Raw genomic sequence first — 21,508 nt, 5'->3', positions numbered from 1 at the left:
ACATCTCCATGGACCCCGCAGTTTCAACAACGAGTCCGACTCTGGTACTCTCATCAGCTTTAATCTGTTTTTGTGTTTCGTGTTGTAAGCATTTGTCTTTAGTTAAGTTAAATTTTATCATTAAAAATTGGCAAGAATTTTGATCACACACACACACAAACACACACACACACTTTTTCGAATGGTCAAAAATTCAAGGGGTCGTACCGCTCTCCGCCACGAAATATCAAAAAATGGACCTCGGTCTAAATCTATCCCTTACAACAAAGTTTCACGCAAATCGGAGAGGGGTCGGGACATTTTCCGGTTTTGTGTGAGTTGACTATAGAATACAAACAAACAAGATCTTTTTCTTTTTAAGAAAAATGTGCCTAGCTCAATCTTATTTTGTTTTATTTTTTATTCTTTTTATTTCGAATTGACACAAATTTCTTGAACGATGCATTTTGAACCACACTCTGACAATATGAATTCTGTCTCTATTATACAGTGTTAAAGGAATGTTTTTTTTTAATTACTACAAAACTGCATCAATTTAAGTTTTCCAAAACACATCGCAAACGTGACGCACCGGTCCGAGTCATCTGACCACCAACCTCATCCGGGAGGTCACTCCGCTCTTCATAAATGTGTCATTCGCACGACTTGGTGGTGGCGGTGTTGGCGGTCCGCCTCCCGCAGATATAATAATCCCAAGTGCCGATTCGGCTATCGTCATGTTGACCCGTTTCGTGCTGGAAACGGAGCTCTAAATCCAGAATGACAGTTGTGCGCGCCAACTCTGCGCGGCTGTGTCTCCCTCCTGGCCGTGTACGTGACGAGCTCGCGTCAACCGCAGCTCAGCGACATCAGAAATAATAATAATAAAGTGGAACTGAAATGCAGAACCGGCCAGAGTGTGTCGGAAAGAAGCCGATTCGACGCGGGATGGATCGGGGACCGACCAACGCAATGCCGCCACAGGAACCGACAACCGAAGCCGAGAGGTTGGGATGGGGTTCATTTATTTATGGCAATAATAATAACAGATGAATAAATAAATATGTGTGTGAAGCGAGCAGCACAATTCACAATCCGTAACATATCGAGGGCACCCTCGCCGGGAGAGCGAAACACCAAAACCAAGCCGGAATCGACCTGGAGGTATCCTTCGGCATATCCGCAAATGGTTCAAGTACGGTTGCTGCAGCGGTTGCCACAGCTGGAGACAAATCATGCATAAAATTCAAATTTCAAATATTAAATTGGTTCAAAATGTGTGTCTACCTAACCGGTGGCGCAAAAGTAGATTCTACGAACTGTGGGCCCGACCGCAACATTATATATGTTTAAGCGCTACTCGAAATAACATATTTATTCAAACATTTATATTTGTGTACGCTGGTTGATCGGCGGTATGGCAAATGTTGGCAGGAATATTCTCCTGCTCGGTACAATGATATCGCAAACGCATCAGATTAAATGATGCTGCAACGATTGTTGGAACATGGATTTCAAATTACTTGATAATCTCGCTTGCGAACTATCTTGTAACAAAGACCATTTTGATCAAAAATGAGTTAATAACGGCGTTTTGTTAAACTTAAAAAAAAAAAAACCTAAAAGATGCTTTAAAATGACTTTGGAAATTCGCTTTTGTTTCTAAGATATCGCAATACAAACTTGTGACGTAGAACAATTCTAGATAGCATTTTCAAAAGGTCCTATCTGCATAAGAAAACCATGACTCATAGGTTGTTTTGAAAATGTAATCTAGAATTGGTGGTAGTGCTATCTTGTGGCACGTCATATAAATAGTTGGAAGATGAGAAAAAAAACTCTTATTTTTCTCAAATTTAATTAATTTTATTGATAAAAACAATTTAAGAAAATCTGGAGTTTTTTTTAAAGGTCCAATAAACCAAACTTCCAGTTTTTGCTTTTTGAGTGTTTTTGAAACCGCCTTGAGTCAGGGGTATTAAAAAACACCCATAAAGCAAAAACTTAAAATTTGGTTTATTGGAACTTTAAAAAAAAAACTCCATAAATGAAATCATACGGTCAGAAAATATACTATTCCCGTCACTTTTACCATTTTCTACTACCATTTTTAGATATACAGTCCAGACTCGATTATCCAAAGGAGCGTTCTTTGCTTAACCCCCAAACTAGAACACAAATTTGATGTTAAAAGTGAGAAAATAAAAAATACAAAAAAATATTATTTTTCGATTCGATTATCCCATACACAAAAAAAATCAAACCATCCACTTTAACGACTCCCAGATCTTTTGTGGTGTCTCTATTGCAAGTTTCTGCTCGAACCTAGGAGTCCAAAGGCTTGAGTGGGGAGAGCACCCAAACCTATGTTTACTCCAAGGAACCTTTCACTCCAGGGTTCGAATTGACGACCTTTGGATTGCGTTTGCCATCATTAGTTTCCAAAGTATCTAAGTATTGACGAAAATTTTATTTTTTGCGAAAAATAAAATTTTTGCGATGCTGTACATTTGAATTTCATAAAAATTCAAAACAAGCCCAAACATGCTAAATATGGTTATCAATGCAGAAAAATGCATTTTAGATTGTTTTCAGTTTATTAGACTTCTATTTTCATGGATATTTTGAAGTTTTTTTGAACAAAAATATTTTTGGCCCCCTGATTATTCAAACCAATTTTGAAGGGGGGAGGGGGGACATAAACTTTGAAAAATATTTGCAAAGGCTTAAATTGGTTTTTAGTTGATTTGATGCTTATTTTTAAAAATGGTGTCTTTTTTCGACATATTTACACTATTTTCAAAAAATGTTTGTTTTGATAAGTGACTATTTTTATAAAAATGGTCTAACTTCATGCAAACTATGTTCGAAAGGTCCTTTAAGGCATTTCTTATCTCCCTTCAACGTTGTATTAGACGAAATGGCTTGTTTTCTAAGGTGGCCCATCGTGCCCCACATTCTGGAAAAGTAGTCGATAAATACATTTTTTTTTAAATTGCCTCAAAAAAATCATCAACTAAGTATGCAACATTGAAGGGAACATCCCAAAGCATAAGCCTACTACACTAAAATCATAGAATTGTATGTTTTTCTATGGTTTTTGATGCATTTTCATTAGGCGGTCCATTCTACCTCCCCAGCCCCTATCACATCATTATAGAGATTATAGAAAAATATTACTATTCTTAGCCTCTTTAATTATTTTTTTTTTGTTCTTAGCTCCCTTTAGATGCTGTGACCAGGTTAGGACCGAGGATTGGTTATAACTAATATATAATAATACTAAAAAAAAACTCCTTACAATCCATACTTAGAGATTATGTAACTGACAAGGGTTACTTGGTTCAAGCAGGTCTTGCACTTCTTGAACCAGGCGATGTACTCGGAGAAAATGCCCCACAGCTCAGCCAAACTATAGAGCACCCTCCCAGCTTCCTTCTCCGTAGCTCCACCGTCTCGGGAGCCACTGCTTCCAGACTGCGCCCGGCAGCGGAGGGAACTCCGGACTTCGCACTCGTCCGTATTGTTGGGACCCCGCAGTTGTTGCACCTCCTTTTGAGGTGACAAATCCAGGTTCCATGACCCAGCTGCAAGCAGTTCCTGCACTGAGTCACGTTCGGCCGCTTGTTCCGGTAGGCCTCCCACCGGATGTGAAGGTTGGTGAGGTTGGTGTACCCCTAGGGGAACGTAACAATGTACGGGGTTTCCGTCGATGAGGCGAACTCTCCCTTTCTCTTGACGGCATTCACCTCCACAGCTTCCAGGTTGTGCGATTCCTTGAGTTTCTTCTTGACGAATTCAGGTGAAACCGGAGGAAGAAGACGACTCGGAGTTGTCGCTCGCTTCGTTTCTCGTGGGCCCGCGCGATTTTGAAACGATCCTCGGAGATACACAGCAATTTGATCCCAAACGGAGTCAGCTTGTAAATTGGCTTGGTTTTGCAAGACAACATTACACTCCTCAGCTTGCCGAAGCTCATATTCTTTACTACCAAAGGAGGTGGTTTCTTGGCCACTGGAACCGGTGGGACGCTTCCATTCCCGGATGGGTTACCATTGTTATTGTTGTTGTTGTTGTTCTCCACTAGCGGGCTGAACTTGTTGTTGTTGAGGAGCTGTTCCTTGTTGCCATTTCCGACGTCGGCTCCGTCGTCACTTGTCTTCTTCCACTTCCGCGTTCCGACAACGGGAAGAAAATCGTCGTCGGAGCCATCTTCCACTTCCATCCACCAGCACTTTGTGCGCAGCAACAAAAGAGGAAAAACGCGTCCTCCACGTCGAGCTGTCAAACGGGTTCTGTTCCTTTGCGCTTCTTTCCCAAAATACTTTCCTCGTGTCTTCACATGCCTTCACCCGTTGATGTTGGCTGGTTTTCCCTCGGTTGCTGACTGAAGCCTGGAGGTGTTGTATTCTCTGCAACTCTTTGCCGCTGATTCAACGACAATGGCTGCAGATTTGGAACTACTCGAACAGATCCCGCTCCTGGTGACGCCAAAGCAGGACCTGGTGGTGTTTTGCGACGATTTGGTTGGTGCCTCGTCGTCGCTTGCTGCCGAATTTTCACAAACTCGGCTCGTTTTGGGTAGCTTCGATTCTTGGTCGAATGATCGCCACCGCAATTGAAGCATTTGGCTTCGATGTTCTCGTTGATTGTTTCGCAAGCTTGAGCTTTCCAAAAACGTGTCCACGTGGATGGTCCCTCTCAGGAATTCGGCAATATGATAAACAACGACACAAAACAACAAATTAAACTGTTTTTTGAAATTTTTAAGGTTGACTGTAAATATTCATTGATGAAATATTTCAGTTATCAGGAAAACCCAAATATTCACAAAAAATAGATAATGAGGATTGATATGCTCTAGAGATGATATGGAAATCGAATTTAACTTGAAAAGCGGAAAACCTCTTAAAAATAAATTTAAAAAGTAATAAATTTAAAAAGTAATATTTGAAAATAAAACATTTGATTTCATATCTGGGTGTAACTGCTTAATATTTGTAAGGTAAATTTTGAGGTCCAATTTTTTTTTGATTTTCTTAATAATAGTTATTGGAATTTTTGACAAGTTAAAATTTATACTTTCTGAATAAGATGATTAGAGAAGCATTGGTTTATTCGAACTTGAACATTGAACATTTAACATTCAATGTTCTAAACAATTTTGAATTTTTCAAATGTTTTTCTGATTAGTTTATATGATTTTGCTTCGATGTTTATATGTTTAAAATTTCCCGGGAGTCTCGACCGAATTTCCCGGGAATCGAGAGGTTCAAAATGATCGATTTCCCGGGAATTCCCACTCGTCACCCTCTAATCCCAATAGACCATTTGCCAATCACTTAACACTACACGGAAAGAAGGTTTATCGTGAATCTTACTAATTTTCGGTTAAAAACCCTAAAAAAATTGGTTGTTTTTCCAACCACGATTTTTTTTTAGCTGGAAATCCTAAAAAAAATTCCTGGATTTGACAGCTGGATCCAGGTCCTAAAAATGATAAATCTAGCTAAATTTTTAGTAAATTTTACTAATTTGCAAGCTGGAAAAATGCTGTCAGTTTCAAAAGCTGTATGTTTTGAGAAGGTCTGTTAGCTATTTTAGCTAGATTTTATGGTATTCTAGGAAGTTTTACAGTTAGCCCAGCGAGTTTTTAGGCTGTTTCAACCAGTTTTTTTGGAATCATTCTCAAAATTTTCCATTGATGGCTGTGAAGCCAGGTATTTTCACACATCTTTTAGCTAGTTTAGTCAACTTTGCCACTATTCTTGGTAGGTGTTTTGGTTGGTATAGCTAATTTTTCCACTATTTCTACAAGTTTTCTTTCAAAAGCCTCCGTTTCTGCCTGCAAAGCACGCATTATTCACCCAGCCTTTTGGCTGATTTAGCTCGTTTCTTTTTGTTCTTGCTTCGTTTTTCGGTAGGTCCAGCTAATTTTTCGACTGTTTCAACTGGTAATTTCGAAATCATTTTTAAAAATCCCTTGCTGCCTGTAAAGTTGTTTTTATTTTCAAAAGACTTTTGCTGGTGTAGCATGATTTTCCGCTATTCTTGGTACGTTTTTTGGTAGTCCAGCAAGTTTTTTGGATGTTTCAATAGTTTCCAGGCTTTTAAACTATGTTATAGTTGATCATCCTAATTGTACGGCTTTGTTGCGATATTCTATTGACAAATAAAAAAAATGAAATACACTAATACAAAAATACAAAAATACAAAAATACAAAAATGCAAAAATACAAAAATACAAAAATACAAAAATACAAAAATACAAAAATACAAAAATACAAAAATACAGAAATACAAAAATACAAAAATACAAAAATACAAAAATACAAAAATACAAAAAAAAACAAAAATACAAAAAAAAATTACAAAAAGTTATTTTGGTTAAATTAAAGTAAATTCATGTTAAATTTAAACTATGTTTTGCATTTAACAAAGTTTAAATATAACATCAAATTACTTTCACTTAAACAAAATAATTTTACTTTATCCAACTTAATTTAACTAAATTTTACTTAATTTAACATACTTTAACATAATTTAACTAAATTTAACTTAACTTGATTTAACTTAACTTAACCTAATTTAACTTAATTTAACTTAATTTAACTTAATTTAACTTAATTTAACTTTATTTAACTTAATTTAACATAATTTAACTTAATTTAACTTAATTTAACTTAATTTAACTTAATTAAACTTAACTTAACTTAATTTAACTTGATTCAACTTTGTTTAGCTTAATTTAACTTTATTTAACTTTATTTGACTTTATTTAACTTTATTTAACTTAACTTAACTTAATTTATCTTAATTTAGCTAAATTTAACTAAATTTAACTTAATTCAACATAATTTAACTTAATTTAACTAAATTTTACTAAATTTAACTTAATTTAACTCAATTTAACTCAATTTAACTCAATTTAGCTTAATATAACTTAATGAAACTAAATTTAACTTAATTTAATTTAACTTAATCAAACTTATTTTAGCTTAATTAAAGTTAACTTAATTTAATTTAATTTAACTTAATTTAACTCAATTTAACTTAATTTAACTTAATTCAACTTAATTTAACTTAATTCAATTGAATTTAACTTAATTTATTTTAGTTTTACCTAATTTAACTTAAATAAACTTATTTTAACTTAATTAAAGTTAACTTAACTTAATTAAACTCAAATTAACTGAATTTTACCAAATAACTTTAAATTTAACTAAATTCTACCAAATCACATTAAATTTAACTGAATTCTGCCAAATGTAATAACATTTGAATAAATTTACTTACATTTACCTATATTCACATTTACCTAAATTCAACTACATTTTTCTAAATATAACCATTTTCAACTTAATTAAGCTCAATTTGACTGATTTAATTTAATTTTACTTAATTCAACTTGATTGAAATTAATTTGACATATATTCACTGAATTTAACATAATTTCATCTCAATTTTACTTAATTTAACTTTATTTTACTTAATTTTACATAAATTTACTTTATTTTACTTATTTTTACTTAATTTTACATAATTTACTTAATTATGCTTAATTTTATTTAATTTTGCTTAATTTTACTTAATTTTGCTTGATTCTACTTAATTTTGCTTAATTTTACTTAATTTTGCTAATTTTTTTCAATTTTACTAAATTTAACTTAACACAACTTAATTTAACCAAATTTGGGCAAATTCAACTAAATCACACAAAAAATAACTAATTTCAACTGAATGTATCTGAATTTAACTAAATTTTGCTAAATTTAACTATTTTTTTTTTAAATTCATCTTAATTCAACAAAATTTAATTGAACTTATCTAAACTTTACTTTATTTTACTAATTTAAACTAAATTTAATCAATTTTAACGAAATTTTACTAATTTCAACTAAATTTAACTAATTTTAACTAAATTTTATCAATTTAACTGATTTTAACTGAATTCTACATTTTTATTTAAATTTTACCAAATGTAACTTAATTTAAGTAACCTTAAATTGATTAAACTTAATTTCACTTAATTTAACTTAATTGAACTTAATTTAACTTCATTTCTAACAATATTTAACAATATTTATGGATGTGCTTAAAAGGCATTAGGCACCCTATTTGCTCGGAGCTGTCAAACATTGGCCAATCTATGTCTAGACATTCTGTACCCGCCGCCCCTCCAGGTGGACAGATGTCCATACAAAAAAGTATACTGTGGACAATCGCCAGCATCCCCTTTCCCCTGCCAAAGTGTTCACGTGGTTTAGGGATGCTCCCACTTTATGTTAAGTACATGTTTTTACCTACGCATCATCCAAACAATAACGAGAGGCTCAACTTCTAACCACTTTCTCTCAACACAAAAAACTTCTCACCTTATCTACTGAAACTTACCTTCAGGTGCCGATCCGCAGAAAACCTTCCAGGCTTTTGATTTATTCACTCACACAACACATTCTATCACCTTTTGCACTTGCACTTGCACTCAAACAGCACACATAACCATCAAAAAACTTCGCGAACTGAGCGGCTCAAACAGGATCGAACACGATACAAGACGATGCTTTGTTTTGGTCTCGAACTGATGACCTGTCAAAAAATCCATGCTGCCAGTTCCAGCTAATTTTTTGGTAAAATTACGCAAAATTGTGCTGAAACACCATTATTTTTGGTAAAATCTCTCCTGTCATTTTGATTTGGGCTGTCAGTTTTGGAAAGCAAATCAGCAATCAGGGTTAGCTTAGGGTGGTCCAAATCCGGACTTTTTTGGGGCTACCCCCTGAAATCAAAGACTGACCCATCACTAGGCTAAATTCCAAATTTGAGCTCATTCTGACCACGGGAACCCCTCCCTCCAATCGCTTAAAGTTTGTATGGGAAAAATCGTCAAAATGTATGGAGAAAAGCAACTGTTTTACTTTTTTACCTGTAGAAGGCGCCATAATTATCCGATTCTTACCATTTCTTAAATATAGAACCTTCATTAAATTTAGAACAACTTTCCCGAAGACACCATATTTTTAGGATTTTTTCCCGCGAAGTTATTAGCGCCCAAAACTGACCTTTTTTGCGCGGCCAGCTGTAAGGGGCTACCTAACAACGATGTTTATTTCCAATTCGTACACGCACGTGCTCTCTCTCAGGTTCAAACTCTCTCACGAGCTTGCCTGCCTGCCTGTTTACCTACAAGCGCGCGCTGTTTCTCTGCCTGGACTTTTGTCGTCGTCGCCGTTTTTTGTTTGCTATTCGCTGCGCTGCGTTTCTGGCATGTTTATTATGATTTTCAACTAAAATAGCAGGATTGTTTTGAGATATATTTAGCATATTAAGTCTTAAACTTTGTCAAAAAGTAAAAAAAAACTACACTGAAAAAAATAGTTCAAAGAAAAGACAGCTTAGGCTCAGTTAAAAAATTACAGCAAATGTCATGAGAACAGGGTTTGTTTGTTTTTCCAAGCATTACACGCAATTTTTCGTACATGCTAAAGAAACATGATAATGATTCAATTATTAAAAAAAAATCTTCAGGTAATACGAATGTTGTTCCTTTAGGTAGTTTGCTTTAACAAAAATTTTACAATTATTGCTGCGAATTTTCATTCATACTCTCTAAAATTATTTTTTTATTCTTTCTGGAAGTTTCTTTCTGTTTTCCTAGACCACCTGCAACAAATATTGCAACTGTTTATCATTTTTTGTCAGTTTACCTGTAAATTTTTCGATTCAGGGAACATCTCTTTCTGCACAATCGTTAACTACCTTCAGATCTTTCAGTTGCGGCCTTCCTTGAAGATACTCGTTTGGATTCAGTTTAAAAAAAAATCTAAAGAAAATTCCTTCCTTTTTATCTAAAAAAACTGCATGGTATTTCTTGTAACAAAAGCAGATAAATTTAAATCCAAAACGTTTGCAATTAGGTTTGGATCAGAAAAGATAACGATTCATGGATGAACTAATTCACCAAATTTGTATTCTCTCTCACACGCTCTTATAATATGATATCTATTGCTGTGTTTTTTTGTTTTGTTGATCACATATTACATTAAATTTTATATCTCAAAAGAATCCTGCTATTTTAGTTTATAATAAACATGCCAGGAACGCAGCGCAACGTACGGCAAACGAAAACGACGACGACGACTAAAGTCCAAGCAGAGAAACAGCGCGTGCTTGTAGGTAAACAGGCAGGCAGGCAAGCTCGTGAGAGAGTTTGAACCTGAGAGAGAGCACGTGCGTGTACGAATTGGAAATAAACATCGTTGTTAGGTAGCCCCTTACAGCTGGCCGCGCAAAAAGGGTAAGTTTTGGGCGCTAATAACTTCGCGGGAAAACATCCTAAAAATATGGTGTCTTCGGGAAAGTTGTTCTAAATTTAATGAAGGTTCTACATTTGAGAAATGGTAAGAATCGGATAATTATGGCGCCTTCTACAGGTAAAAAAGTAAAACAGTTGCTTTTCTCCATACATTTTGACGATTTTTCCCATACAAACTTTAAGCGATTGGAGGGAGGGGTTCCCGTGGTCAGAATGAGCTCAAATTTGGAATTTAGCCTAGTGATGGGTCAATCTTTGATTTCAGGGGGTAGCCCCAAAAAAGTCCGGATTTGGACCACCCTAGGGTTAGCTATTTCACCAATCACAGGTTGGTAAATTTAGCTGTAATTTTAGCTGATTCAACCAAAAAAATCACTGTTTCACCAATTTGAAGCCAGCTAATTTGAATTGTTAAATTTTGGATAGAACTCTTTTCCGTGTATACTGCCCACCTTTAAAAAAAACGGCTAATATCCACTGTTGGCAAAAAAACGAGATATTAGCATCAGGTGGTAGAGGATGTTCCAACGCATCTCCTGCAACTTGAATTTCACTAAAATAGTGTTTTGGTTTGGCTGCTGATGCGAAAAATCAAACGGCTAATGTGCCACTCTGATGGTAAATTGCCTTGACGGAGATTTGGTGACAAACACTTAAACGCATTTTCTCGGAATGCTTGATTTGGCATAATAGCCGAATTTTCAATTATGGGCAGTGTAGAATTTTTTTTGCATCGATATTTTGCCAATTTTAACAGTAGCTTTAAGTGTACCGATGTGTAATGCAGTTGTCATAGTTTTTCCTTTAGAATATGTAAAATTTAACTTGCATTTTCAAAAACTAAAATCAGAAAAATTACATATTGATAGCTTTCTTTGAAAAGTAAATTAATTTCCAACGCTCGAATATTTAATGATCTCCAGTCCAAAGAATTTACAAATGTAATTCAATTTGACTTTTTCATGCAACTCAATGTAAACTCATTATTGAGAATACAAAATTGATCTATTATGCATAGGGAAACAAAACAGTAGAACAACTTCGTCCGCATGCAACCAAATTAACCGGAAATTGACAACTTTGAATTCATTACTCATTCAACGATTCTATCGCGGGAATTCCAGCGTGCAAATGCGCACGGCAAACGCAAATCCATCACAAACAATGAGAAATAAATTATCATCATTTATTGTCGCTATATTGCTATCATGAGAACACTTTCAGCTGATAACCAAAACCTGAAACCCAATGCCAACCATTGCGAGTCTATTGCGCCATCATCACGCATGAATGGCATGGCCGTTATGAACGGGTTTGGCCCTATCCCGCGGTCGTTACTTTTTAATACCCCGGCCGCCAACCTCGGCGGCCCTCGCTCCATTACCATTGTCATAAGGACATAAACATGCCCATTAAAGTGTCCATCTTGCATGAGTGCTCCCATCGAAAATATGCTCGTTTTGGCTGGTTGGTTGGCTTGCAGCGTCATTTTAAAATGCAGATCTCTCTCTCTCTCTCTATCACTGTATATATGTATAATATATCAAATTCATGTAGATATGCTAATGAATCGCATCCAATTCGAGTGTGTGTGAATCTGTGTGACGGTTTGCCGGTGGTCGAATTCGATGCGGTTCCGCGTATAAAACTGTTCACATTTTCCACCGCCCGAATAAATTAAATTTACATTCAACATTAGCATAATGATAATAACAATCTCGCATTCGTTCGCTAATCACTACTAATTATATTTGAATAAACATCGGACGGAAACGAACCAAAGCGCAAACCTCCCTACCCCCACACCAGATTTTGGTGTCTAACTCCACAACCATCCGGCAGCTTCTCCTATTTCATAACGAGCTTGTATGAGCCATGATTACGAGCCACCTCATCGATTAGGCACGAAGGTTAGTGATTTTGAGCATTGATTATCTTTTGAATTCAGGGCCCCGGCGATGGCCTGATATGAGCTACCGAACAACATTGGCAATATGGCGTCGTTTGTTTACAAACATGGGATTGTTTGTGGACGAACCGAAAAAAATCTTTTTTGTAAAAAAAAATCTATAACCATTGTGCAATAACATTAACAGACAAAATTTCGTTTAATTCTAGACCAGAATTTGTTTCATTATTATTTATCAATTCAACCTCTTTTATCGAGATTCTGATCAAGAATGCACATCAAATCATCGTACCTTTAGTGTATCTCTAATTTTCACATCTATTCGCTGTAGATTCGTGTTTACATTTTGAAATTTAACATAAATTAAAATAAGTTGCAAAATTCCCAACATCAGCCATGTGCAACAATTTCCACATCACCCGTGCGGGAAACCGATAATGGGGTAATTCATGCGTTCCAAACTGTCAAAATTCCAAAACGTCATAGAGCTTTATGACGTTTCGCGTACGCACACTAGCGCATTGTATACGGATGCATCCGTACACGAAATGTGATTGTGTGCAAGAGTCTTCTCGGACAAAATTTAACCTAAAAATAAAAGTTCGTACAAAGTTTAACCTAGAAATGCAAAAATGCCGTCGTGTGCTGTTCCGCACTGCAAAACAAATACGGATAACAAGTTGCATAAATTAATTATTATTAAATTATTCAAAATCCCCGCAATAAATGCCCAAGCAACGGGTCTATTCAGAAGAAAACAAATTTATCGTCAGGAGCTTTGGCAAAAGGCATGCCATGTCACACAGATTACAAACAATACGCGAATTTGTGCCTGGCACTTCGTCAGTGGTAAACCAGCTTGCTTTGAGGCAGAAAAGGACGTCGACTGGGTTCCGACACTGAATTTAAATCTGGTTCCCCACAGTAAATCGGCCCAAAAAGCTCAAACGTTGGCTGCAAGGTAAGGTCTCCTAATTTAATACGATAACCGTTAACAAAAATCACTCCTTCAGCCGGGCCCAAATTGCTTACCCCGCAGTTGGTCCGGATACGATCGTGGCCGCTAGCCGTTCCGCGAATCCTTTCGGTACGTTTGCCTTCGCATCGCCGGTCAGTTCTAGAAGCTGCGGAACACCGAACGTGGTCCCGACTCAGTTACCTGATGTTGCCGGAACGGTCACAAAAGAGGTTCCAAGCAGAACAGGGAATCCTTCCGTTACGTCTGCCTCCGCGTCGCCGGTCAGCTCAAGGAACGAGGCCCCGATCCTGCGACCTGATGTTTCCGGAACGGTCAAGACCGAGGATCCAAGCAGAACCGGGAATACATTCGGTACGTTTTTCTTCACGTCGCCGGTCAGCTCAAGAAGCTGCGAAACAACGAACGTGGCCGCCACCCCTCAACAGCCGCAAGAAATCGCCGATAGCTCCGTGATAATAGAAGAAGGGATGGATAATCACGAAGATTACTGCGTTAACGAAGATCAGTCTTGGACCTCCGACTTAAACTTCAGCTTCAACAGCCAACTGGAGGATCCTACCTGGAAGTTCCAGATCGAGGCAGACCCTGCAGTGATTTACAACAACGTCGCACGTGCCGCCACCCCGACACTCGATCCCTCTGTACGTGCGAATCCTGTCTTCCAACACCAGCCGGGAACCTCAAGCCCGATCAACGTTAACGCTCACGTGATTCAATCGGTTGATGCTCCGGCAGTGGCGTTCATGTGGTAAGATTCGGTAACGATTACTTTAATTTTTAATAAGGCCGTTAACTAATATCACCTCAACAGGACAAATCCAACCGCAAACCCGCCAACAGGTGCAGAGTGGAACCAACCTGCCGGACCGTTGAGTACTCACCCGCAGAATCTAGAAAGCTTGCCGCAAGAACACGCCGACAGCGTAGAAGAAGAGATGGGCAATGGCGAAGATCACGAGGATGTCCATGATCAGTTCTTGAGTGCCGACTTGGACTTAAGCTTCAACAGCCAACGGGAGGATCCTACCTGGAAGTTCCAGATCGAGGCAGCCCCTGCAGTGATTTACAACAACGTCGCAAGTACCGCCAACCCCACGATCGAGCCATCTGTACGAGCGAATCTTGTCTTCCAACACCAGCCGGCGTCCGGATCAAAATCGAACCGATTCCTCATCTCGCCAGGCACCGAAGTCACGCAGTTTAACTTCGTAAGCACCTGCACCCAAACGGAATCTTCACTAATTGAGGAATTTGAGAGAATGAAAATTCAACTGGGGAAACAAGAGAAGCAAATTACATCACTGCAACACCAAAATGCTATTCTAAGTCAAAAGGTAACAACAAGTTGGGAAGCGACACGATTTACCGTTGATTCCCTCATGAAAGATGACCGAAAAGTTAGATATTTTACAGGGTTAAATTGCGGAAAAAGCCTCCTAAAATTGTATAAAGTTTTGGAAAAGATTTACCTCAATTTGATAAGCTTTGTAAACAAACAATACTCGTACTAGCTCTTCGCAAGCTAAGACTTAATGAACCGTTTTCTACACTGAGTTATATTTACAATATTAACCCAACAACTATTAGTAATTATATTTTCGAAACGATTCATGCTATCTATCCAACAATGTCAACATTAGTCGAATTTCCATCAAGAGATATTTTGAAACAACATACTCCAGCAAAGTTTAGGGCTAAATATGACGATCGTGTGACTATTATCATCGACTGTTTCGAGATTTACATCGAAACTCCTAATGCGAGTAAAATGCAGGCTAGGGCAAACGTGTTTTCAAACTACAAAAAACACAACACCGTTAAGATTCTAATTGGTGTTAGCTGTTCAGGTTGCATAATATTTATATCTGAAGCCTTTGGTGGTAGAATCTCCGACAAAGAGATAGTGAAAAGATCTGGATTTATCGACAAACTGCAACAAGGTGACTTTATTCTTGCCGATAGAGGTTTTTTAATTGAGGAAATGTTAAAATCTGTAAATGCCTCAATTGCTTATCCTGCTTTTAAAAAACACAACGGTCAGCTCGAACCACTTGAAGCAGCTTATTCTAAAGAATTATCTTCGCTCAGAATCCACGTAGAAAGGATAATTGGCGTTTTACGCCAAAAATATCTTATTTTGAACGATACCATCCCAATTTCTCTGCTTCAGCGTTGGAATAACGAGCATCTTGCGCTTGATCAAATAATTTGTATAACTTCAGCTTTAGTTAATCTTTGTCCATCTGTTGTACCACAATAATGCCTTGTAAGGATTAAACCGCAAATCATTCAGAGAATAAATAAAATATGTTCAAGGTTTATGTTATTTTATGTGTATTTATCGCAGTGTACAATGAAACTTATCAATATACTAAATCATACATCTGGGTTGGTGAAAACTTTAGCTATCAGTTCAGGTACAATTATTTTTTGAAAGAATGTTGTTGCTCGATCTATACAATGTTCCCAGAGTAGAAAATTAGGTTTTACCTGAAAAACTATCTTATCTTTTTTTTACCAAACAAAAAAATACCCCAAGGAGGCTTTACACAGATGAATTTGCATTAATACTTGATAAAAGTAGCTATGATTAATGTTCATAACTGTGTTGTTGCAACTATCTACACAAATAAACGGTTTTTTTCAATTTAATCAGAACATCACGCATGTTGTCGGCATTCCTTGCCGAATATGGGCACTTTACTTCAACGGTCATAATACCGTGACACTTGCACGTAAAAATAGCGTCTGGCGACGCCCCCATAAATGGAAATTCTTGCGATATGTGAAAACCGGTTTTTACTAATTGTAAATCTTGGTGATTCTCTCCTACCAAATAAAATAGTGTATTAATAGCTTCCTGTTCGTATTTTTTGCCGTACATGATTGCTGGCGAAGTTATGTTAGATGGATAACAAATCTTATCAATTAAAGTTTTTGATGGTTTTGCTAATGACGTGGCGCAAACATCTCTCAAAATAGATGCTGTAATTCTACCTCGACGTAAATCTTTCCATAATGTTGAATCACTTTGTTTAGTTGTTTGTAATGCTATTTCTATGATTAGGTCGGGGTTGTTATCCAAGTTCTGCAACACAATACTTGATAACTGCTGTAGCTCTTCTAGTTTTTTCTCGCGATTTTTTGGGCTGTACATATTAGTTAATAGAAAAGACTCAAACTTATCTCGAAGTCTGTCCTCTTCCAAACAAGAGTTACACTTAAATCCTTCCTTTGTCGTGGAACAGAAAACCATCATGGCCGCACATTCCAATCCATCTGCTTGCATTGATCGTAGAAGCGCTTCTCTCTTATCTGTTAACCCTGCTGTGTTGGCGGCAGGGTAAGTTTTAATTTTTCTTCCAAAATCCATTTCTTTAACCGTTTTGTAAAGTTCTGCATTGATTTTAGGAACGGTTTTCCAGTACGCTGGAATATCGGTAACGGATAGCTGAAAATAAAAAAAAGATTGTTTAAGTTTAGCATCGAGATCGAGTCGTACATTTATCCAACGAGGCTCTGTTGAGTTAGATACATATGAAGAGTGCTGAAAACATCGAGTTTGTAATAAATCAACTTTGTTTGTTGCCTTCCTCACATATATAGAGTATTTGCAACAAAAAATAACTTTAGCTTCATAAGGCTGTTGCAAATATTTTCCAAAGTTTTCGTCAACCCATCCTACACCTTCTGCCCCCCCACCCCCTATAAATATGAGGAAGGCACCAACCACTTAAAGATGGATTTAGCAATGTTTGGTAGCATAACTTTTGAAGTACTTTACTAATCTTTACAATTTTTAATAGGGACCTAGCCAGTGTTGAGATAATCAAAAGCATTAAAGTTAAAAGTTCATTACTTACTTTTTTCCAGTACATTCGCCCTTAAATCATCTAATGAAAAAAGTGTTGCTCCCACGTGACTACAACACTCTAATAAACCGATAGCGCAAGTACAGTGAGCGGCCAGCACCGTTCCATCATCTTTGATGACAACCCACGGAAGAAGCGGTGGTTGGTTCAGTGAAAACGAGTGTTTTACTTCACCACGGACGACGTAAACGTCGTCAATTTTTTTCCCGATCACTCTTTTCACCCAACCATTTTTGAAATAGAAGATCGCTTCCATGCCTTTGTTAGAATCTTTTTCTTTTTCTGTGTAAGGACAAGGATCCTTTACCATAAACTGAAAGATTTCAGTTATGGTTACATTTAGTGGAACTTCTGTTTCCAGCATTATCAGCTTATCTGGGTTGACGCCTTTACACATTTGGATCTTGGCCGCGAGCCTTCGTTTTGTCTCCTCGGATGGCTCCTGTAATCAAAAATACAAAAATAGAAAATAAAGTCATCAATCAAAACTAACTGCACAATACTTTCGATAAATAAATCAAGACTCGTAAGGTCAAATGAAACATGATGAAGATATTTTTTACTCTTCTTAAAAATACTAAAAATAACGCTCTAACAAGCTAAAACTATTGTTTAACAGCAAGCGGTAGCGGTAGATTATGCTAAGACTTCCGTTGGAAGAAAGGTCCAGATAATGACAAATTCCGTTGTTAAACCGTCGTCGCACTGGTTTCCGTTCGGTAACGGTTCGCGGGAGTTGTGTTTTTGGATTGCTCTTCCGGCTCTTCCAAAAACTTTAAACAATAATGAAGCACTCGCGGTTTATATCAGCAAAAGTAAATTTAACGTTTTAAAACTACTATCTTAGCTTTTTCTAAAAACCGGACTAAAATGATTTGAAATTGCCCGAAATCACCAGAAACGTATAAATTTCTTACCATTCTAACTGTTTCACAGCAAAAAACAACTTCCATCAAACGAAAAATCACGTGTGTTTTGATTTAACCGATTTGACAGATTTGACACATTCCAATACGCACACTTCGAACTCCCACTTTAAAGCTGCACGCACACTAACACCTACGGCACCAACACAACCGCACGTAGATTGCTCTATTGCCAATAGACAAATCCAGCGAAAGCTCAACGCTGCTTTTTGATGGTGAGAGATTTGACAGCTCCCATACTAAATGTCTCGATTTTCATACTTTTTGTTAATTATCTTTTAAAATAAAATACTTAACATATGAAAACTATATATTTTTGGTGCCCAAAATTCCTGCTGAATCGAATGGTGTACTTATCTCGATTGCAAATTTTTTGAGCAGTTTTCATTTTAATAATATTCTAGACACATTTTGTGCACCTAATCAATCAATACTTTTATCATAAATAATCATTTTATTGCTTAAAATTGAGTTTTCCTGAGCTCCCATATTCAAATACATGGAAGCTGTCATTTCTAACACCATTGGCCACCTAGCGGCCATTTCAAACCGGATTCATCTATCTTCGGTTCGCTGCTTTTGTTCGTGTTTGAAGTTTCGGGCCGAGACTCTGTTTGAATTATAAAACTGGTGTAATAGGAACATTTCTGCAGATATTCGAGAAGTTATAACATGAGTTGGTATTTAACAGACAGAATTATTTGGAAAACTTAACAATTATTCCAGAAGGGTATGAAAATTACAAAACATAATGCCTCTACGAGTAAAAAGGTTTCCTCGTAAACAAAAAATGTGGCAGTTAATTGCAATCAAAATTCCAGCTCAAAAATTGTTTACTACACAAAAAGTTCATAAGTGTAGAATCTTTACTGCTTGGCAACAAAAAAAGAAGAAGAAGATTGATAAGATTTAACAGTGGCATAAAAATCATCATTTTCTCATCGCCTTTTCTAACACATGTGGAGCGCACCGCCACTAAAACAAGTCGTAAAATTAAAAGCTGATCAGAGATCATACCCACCATAACCAACAGGCGAGGATGGTCCCATGGAGAAGCCCCATGCAAAGGGGGTGGCATTGGTGCTCCTCGCGAGCCTCAGGTTAACCCAGAGATCGCAGAGGTTCTGCCTGCGTTTTTTTTTTTTTCTTTTTGCCGAGACCCGTGCCATGGGCGTCGATTATCTCACCTTGCGTTTTTCTTGTCCGGCCGGCGATGTTCCGATGGGCCCTCCCCACGGACGGTGGACGGGAACTGATGGGCACACGAACATTAAAAATAATTAATTTTATATCCCATAAATAAAAGCGCAGATCATAAATTTCATAAAATGATAACCTTCACGCGCGCGCCCTTTTGCGCCCTTTTGATGAGAGCACATGAATGAATGTGGAAAAATGAAATTGAGGGGAATCAAATGAAAAGTGTGAGTCCTACATTTATCCTCGGCAAAAACACCTTACCTGGGAGGAAGGACGGTTAAGCAATTACGATGGTGTGGGCTGGGATTTGATCCGGCGGCGTCGGCGTTGGAACTTAACTGTGTAATTATTTTCGGAACAGGAAATTTGATTGAAATACAGTGCCATCCCGTTTTTGGCCGTTGAACCATTCCCCAGGAATGTTTACGAGAATTTTTAAACTCTTAGAGATTAACTCCTCTTCTTCATAAGATTAAAAGATTTGAAGATTACTAGATATCAAGATAGAGAAACTCCAGTTCAAATCATGAATTTTTGTGGTACTTCTATACCCGACCCTCTCCGATTTCAATGAAACTTTGTAGACATGTTATCCTAGGCCTATATAAGCCATTTTTATGTATACACTGAAAAAAAAATAAAAGTACCAAATTCCTAGGAATTTTGGCCCGATTACTAAATAAGGAAAAGAGGCAAAATTCCTAGAATAAAGGAATTTGGTACTATTTTTTTATTTCAGTGTATGGAGCTAATTGTACTCGAAATAACATTTAAGAAAGGCGTAAGTTATTTAAATATTTTTTGTATTTTGTAATTTAAAAACTACTGTATCTCGAAGCCGTTGCATCGTATCAAAAAGTGGTTAAAGACAAACTTGTAGGAAATTGGACTAGCTTTCCGAAAAAATACACTGAAAAAAAACGACGCCTCTTTTACGAGATTTTTCAACTTTTAAGTTAAAATATAAATTTTAAGGTGATGTCACGATTTTTTTTAGTTCAAAATTTTTGAGGAAATAGGCTCAGATGTTATAAAGTGACTCACAAAAATGGTATGTGGATGGTATGTCTCTCTTGAAAAAAATACAAAAATCATTTCCTAATACTATGTATTTGTATATTTTTACCGGAAAGCTCGTCTAATTTACATAAAAATGCGAAAGTAGGAGAGTTTGAACAGTTTGAGCGTTGTTTGTATGGGCAACATACTTGAAGTCATTCTTAAATGCCTTAGGCCGTTGTAGATTTCCCTACATTGTCCATTTATATGACAATCCCATTCAAGATTTTTTTTTTCTTAAATTTATTTTTATTAGGTTCTTTTTGGTACTGGGACCTGTCTAGGACCGAGTAGGTCTTTGTAATTACATTTTACTTAAAGATAAGAGTAATTTCAGAGAAACAGTAGGTTTCCCGTTCGCTATTTTTAGACCACATTTTCCACTTTTTCTCCATCAAAATCAACTACTTTATCGACTGCATTTTGCTGGGCAAGATAGGACGTCGTCTATTTTTAGACAATGACTCAGCACTTTTCCACTCTTGCACTTAAAAAACACATGGCAGCACGATGTAACGCCACGTCCCAAAACGATGTATGGGAAACTTACAGCTACATCGGTGTTGATCCTTCTATTTTCACAGTGGTGAGATATCCGAGATGGTTAGGGCGTGGGCTGGGTAATTTGGATATGACTTCCACCAGTTTGTTGTTATTTTTGGGGTATGCATAATCTTTCTTCTGTACATGCTTTTTGTGTACACGTCTTCTCATACAATATTACATGGTTTCGCTCACAAAGGTGATGTGCATGCTTTTGCATGCGATTTTGCACAGAATTTTTTTTACTGTGTTGTTTCAGACATGATCGAAGACCAAGAGCTAGTGGTTTTTCGCAATTTCGCGATTTTACAAAAGCCGCGTAATCCATAAAATTTGTCGTTTACCGTGAAATGCCGCAAAATACTTAATAATCAATTGGAAATAGGCCGCTCAGTGTATTTTAACTTTAACTTTTGAATTTAAACACATCACAATTTGTAAACAGGCCTTTTGTAAGCAGTTGTGACAATAAAATAAAACAAATGTTGCACAGCATTTTAAGTTCTCTTTTCATTTATTTTTTACAATTATTGTATAGCCGATTCAGAGAAAAATGCCCACACGCTGGGAAGAAATTAAGGGTTGCCTTGTGACATTTTTCTCTGAAACAGCTATAATAGAAACTCATATTTATTAAAATTTACCTCAATTAAGAAGGATAAACTTTGATCATGACGACTAAAGAATTAATATGTGTTTGATGTAAAGAATAAACTTAGCAGTGA

The 21,508-nt window shown here is 36.7% G+C and overlaps 2 protein-coding genes across 2 annotated transcripts in view; one reads left to right on the top strand and one right to left on the bottom strand.

Moving 5' to 3' along the window:
* The window catches only part of LOC6035528 (mpv17-like protein), a 308,056-nt gene that overhangs the window by 280,147 nt on the left and 6,401 nt on the right, over positions 1-21,508 (top strand). The window lies entirely within an intron of this gene.
* Positions 16,591-18,100, bottom strand: LOC119769595. The gene is made up of 3 exons (XM_038262663.1): positions 17,973-18,100; positions 17,047-17,497; positions 16,591-16,634 (listed from the first exon to the last, which is right to left on the bottom strand). The coding sequence occupies exons 1-3, from the start codon at positions 18,006-18,008 to the stop codon at positions 16,591-16,593; spliced, it is 531 nt and encodes a 176-aa protein (XP_038118591.1). The 5' UTR covers positions 18,009-18,100.

The sequence above is a fragment of the Culex quinquefasciatus genome, chromosome 1, assembly GCF_015732765.1.
Source record: "Culex quinquefasciatus strain JHB chromosome 1, VPISU_Cqui_1.0_pri_paternal, whole genome shotgun sequence".
Classification (NCBI taxonomy): Eukaryota; Metazoa; Arthropoda; class Insecta; order Diptera; family Culicidae; genus Culex; species Culex quinquefasciatus.
Note: the sequence above shows the minus strand (reverse complement) of the source record. Positions and strands in the feature narration are given on the sequence as shown.

What these genes read in the sequence shown, in the direction of transcription:
- LOC119769595 (XM_038262663.1), bottom strand. Translation starts at nt 18,008, where the DNA reads ATGGAAGTTGTTTTTTGCTGTGAAACAGTTAGAATG. An exon ending in GCTGTGAAACAGTTAGAATG is followed by an intron (nt 17,498 to 17,972) that starts GTAAGAAATTTA and finishes TTTTGATTACAG; the next exon opens with GAGCCATCCGAGGAGACAAA. An exon ending in GGCGAATGTACTGGAAAAAA is followed by an intron (nt 16,635 to 17,046) that starts GTAAGTAATGAA and finishes TTTTATTTTCAG; the next exon opens with CTATCCGTTACCGATATTCC.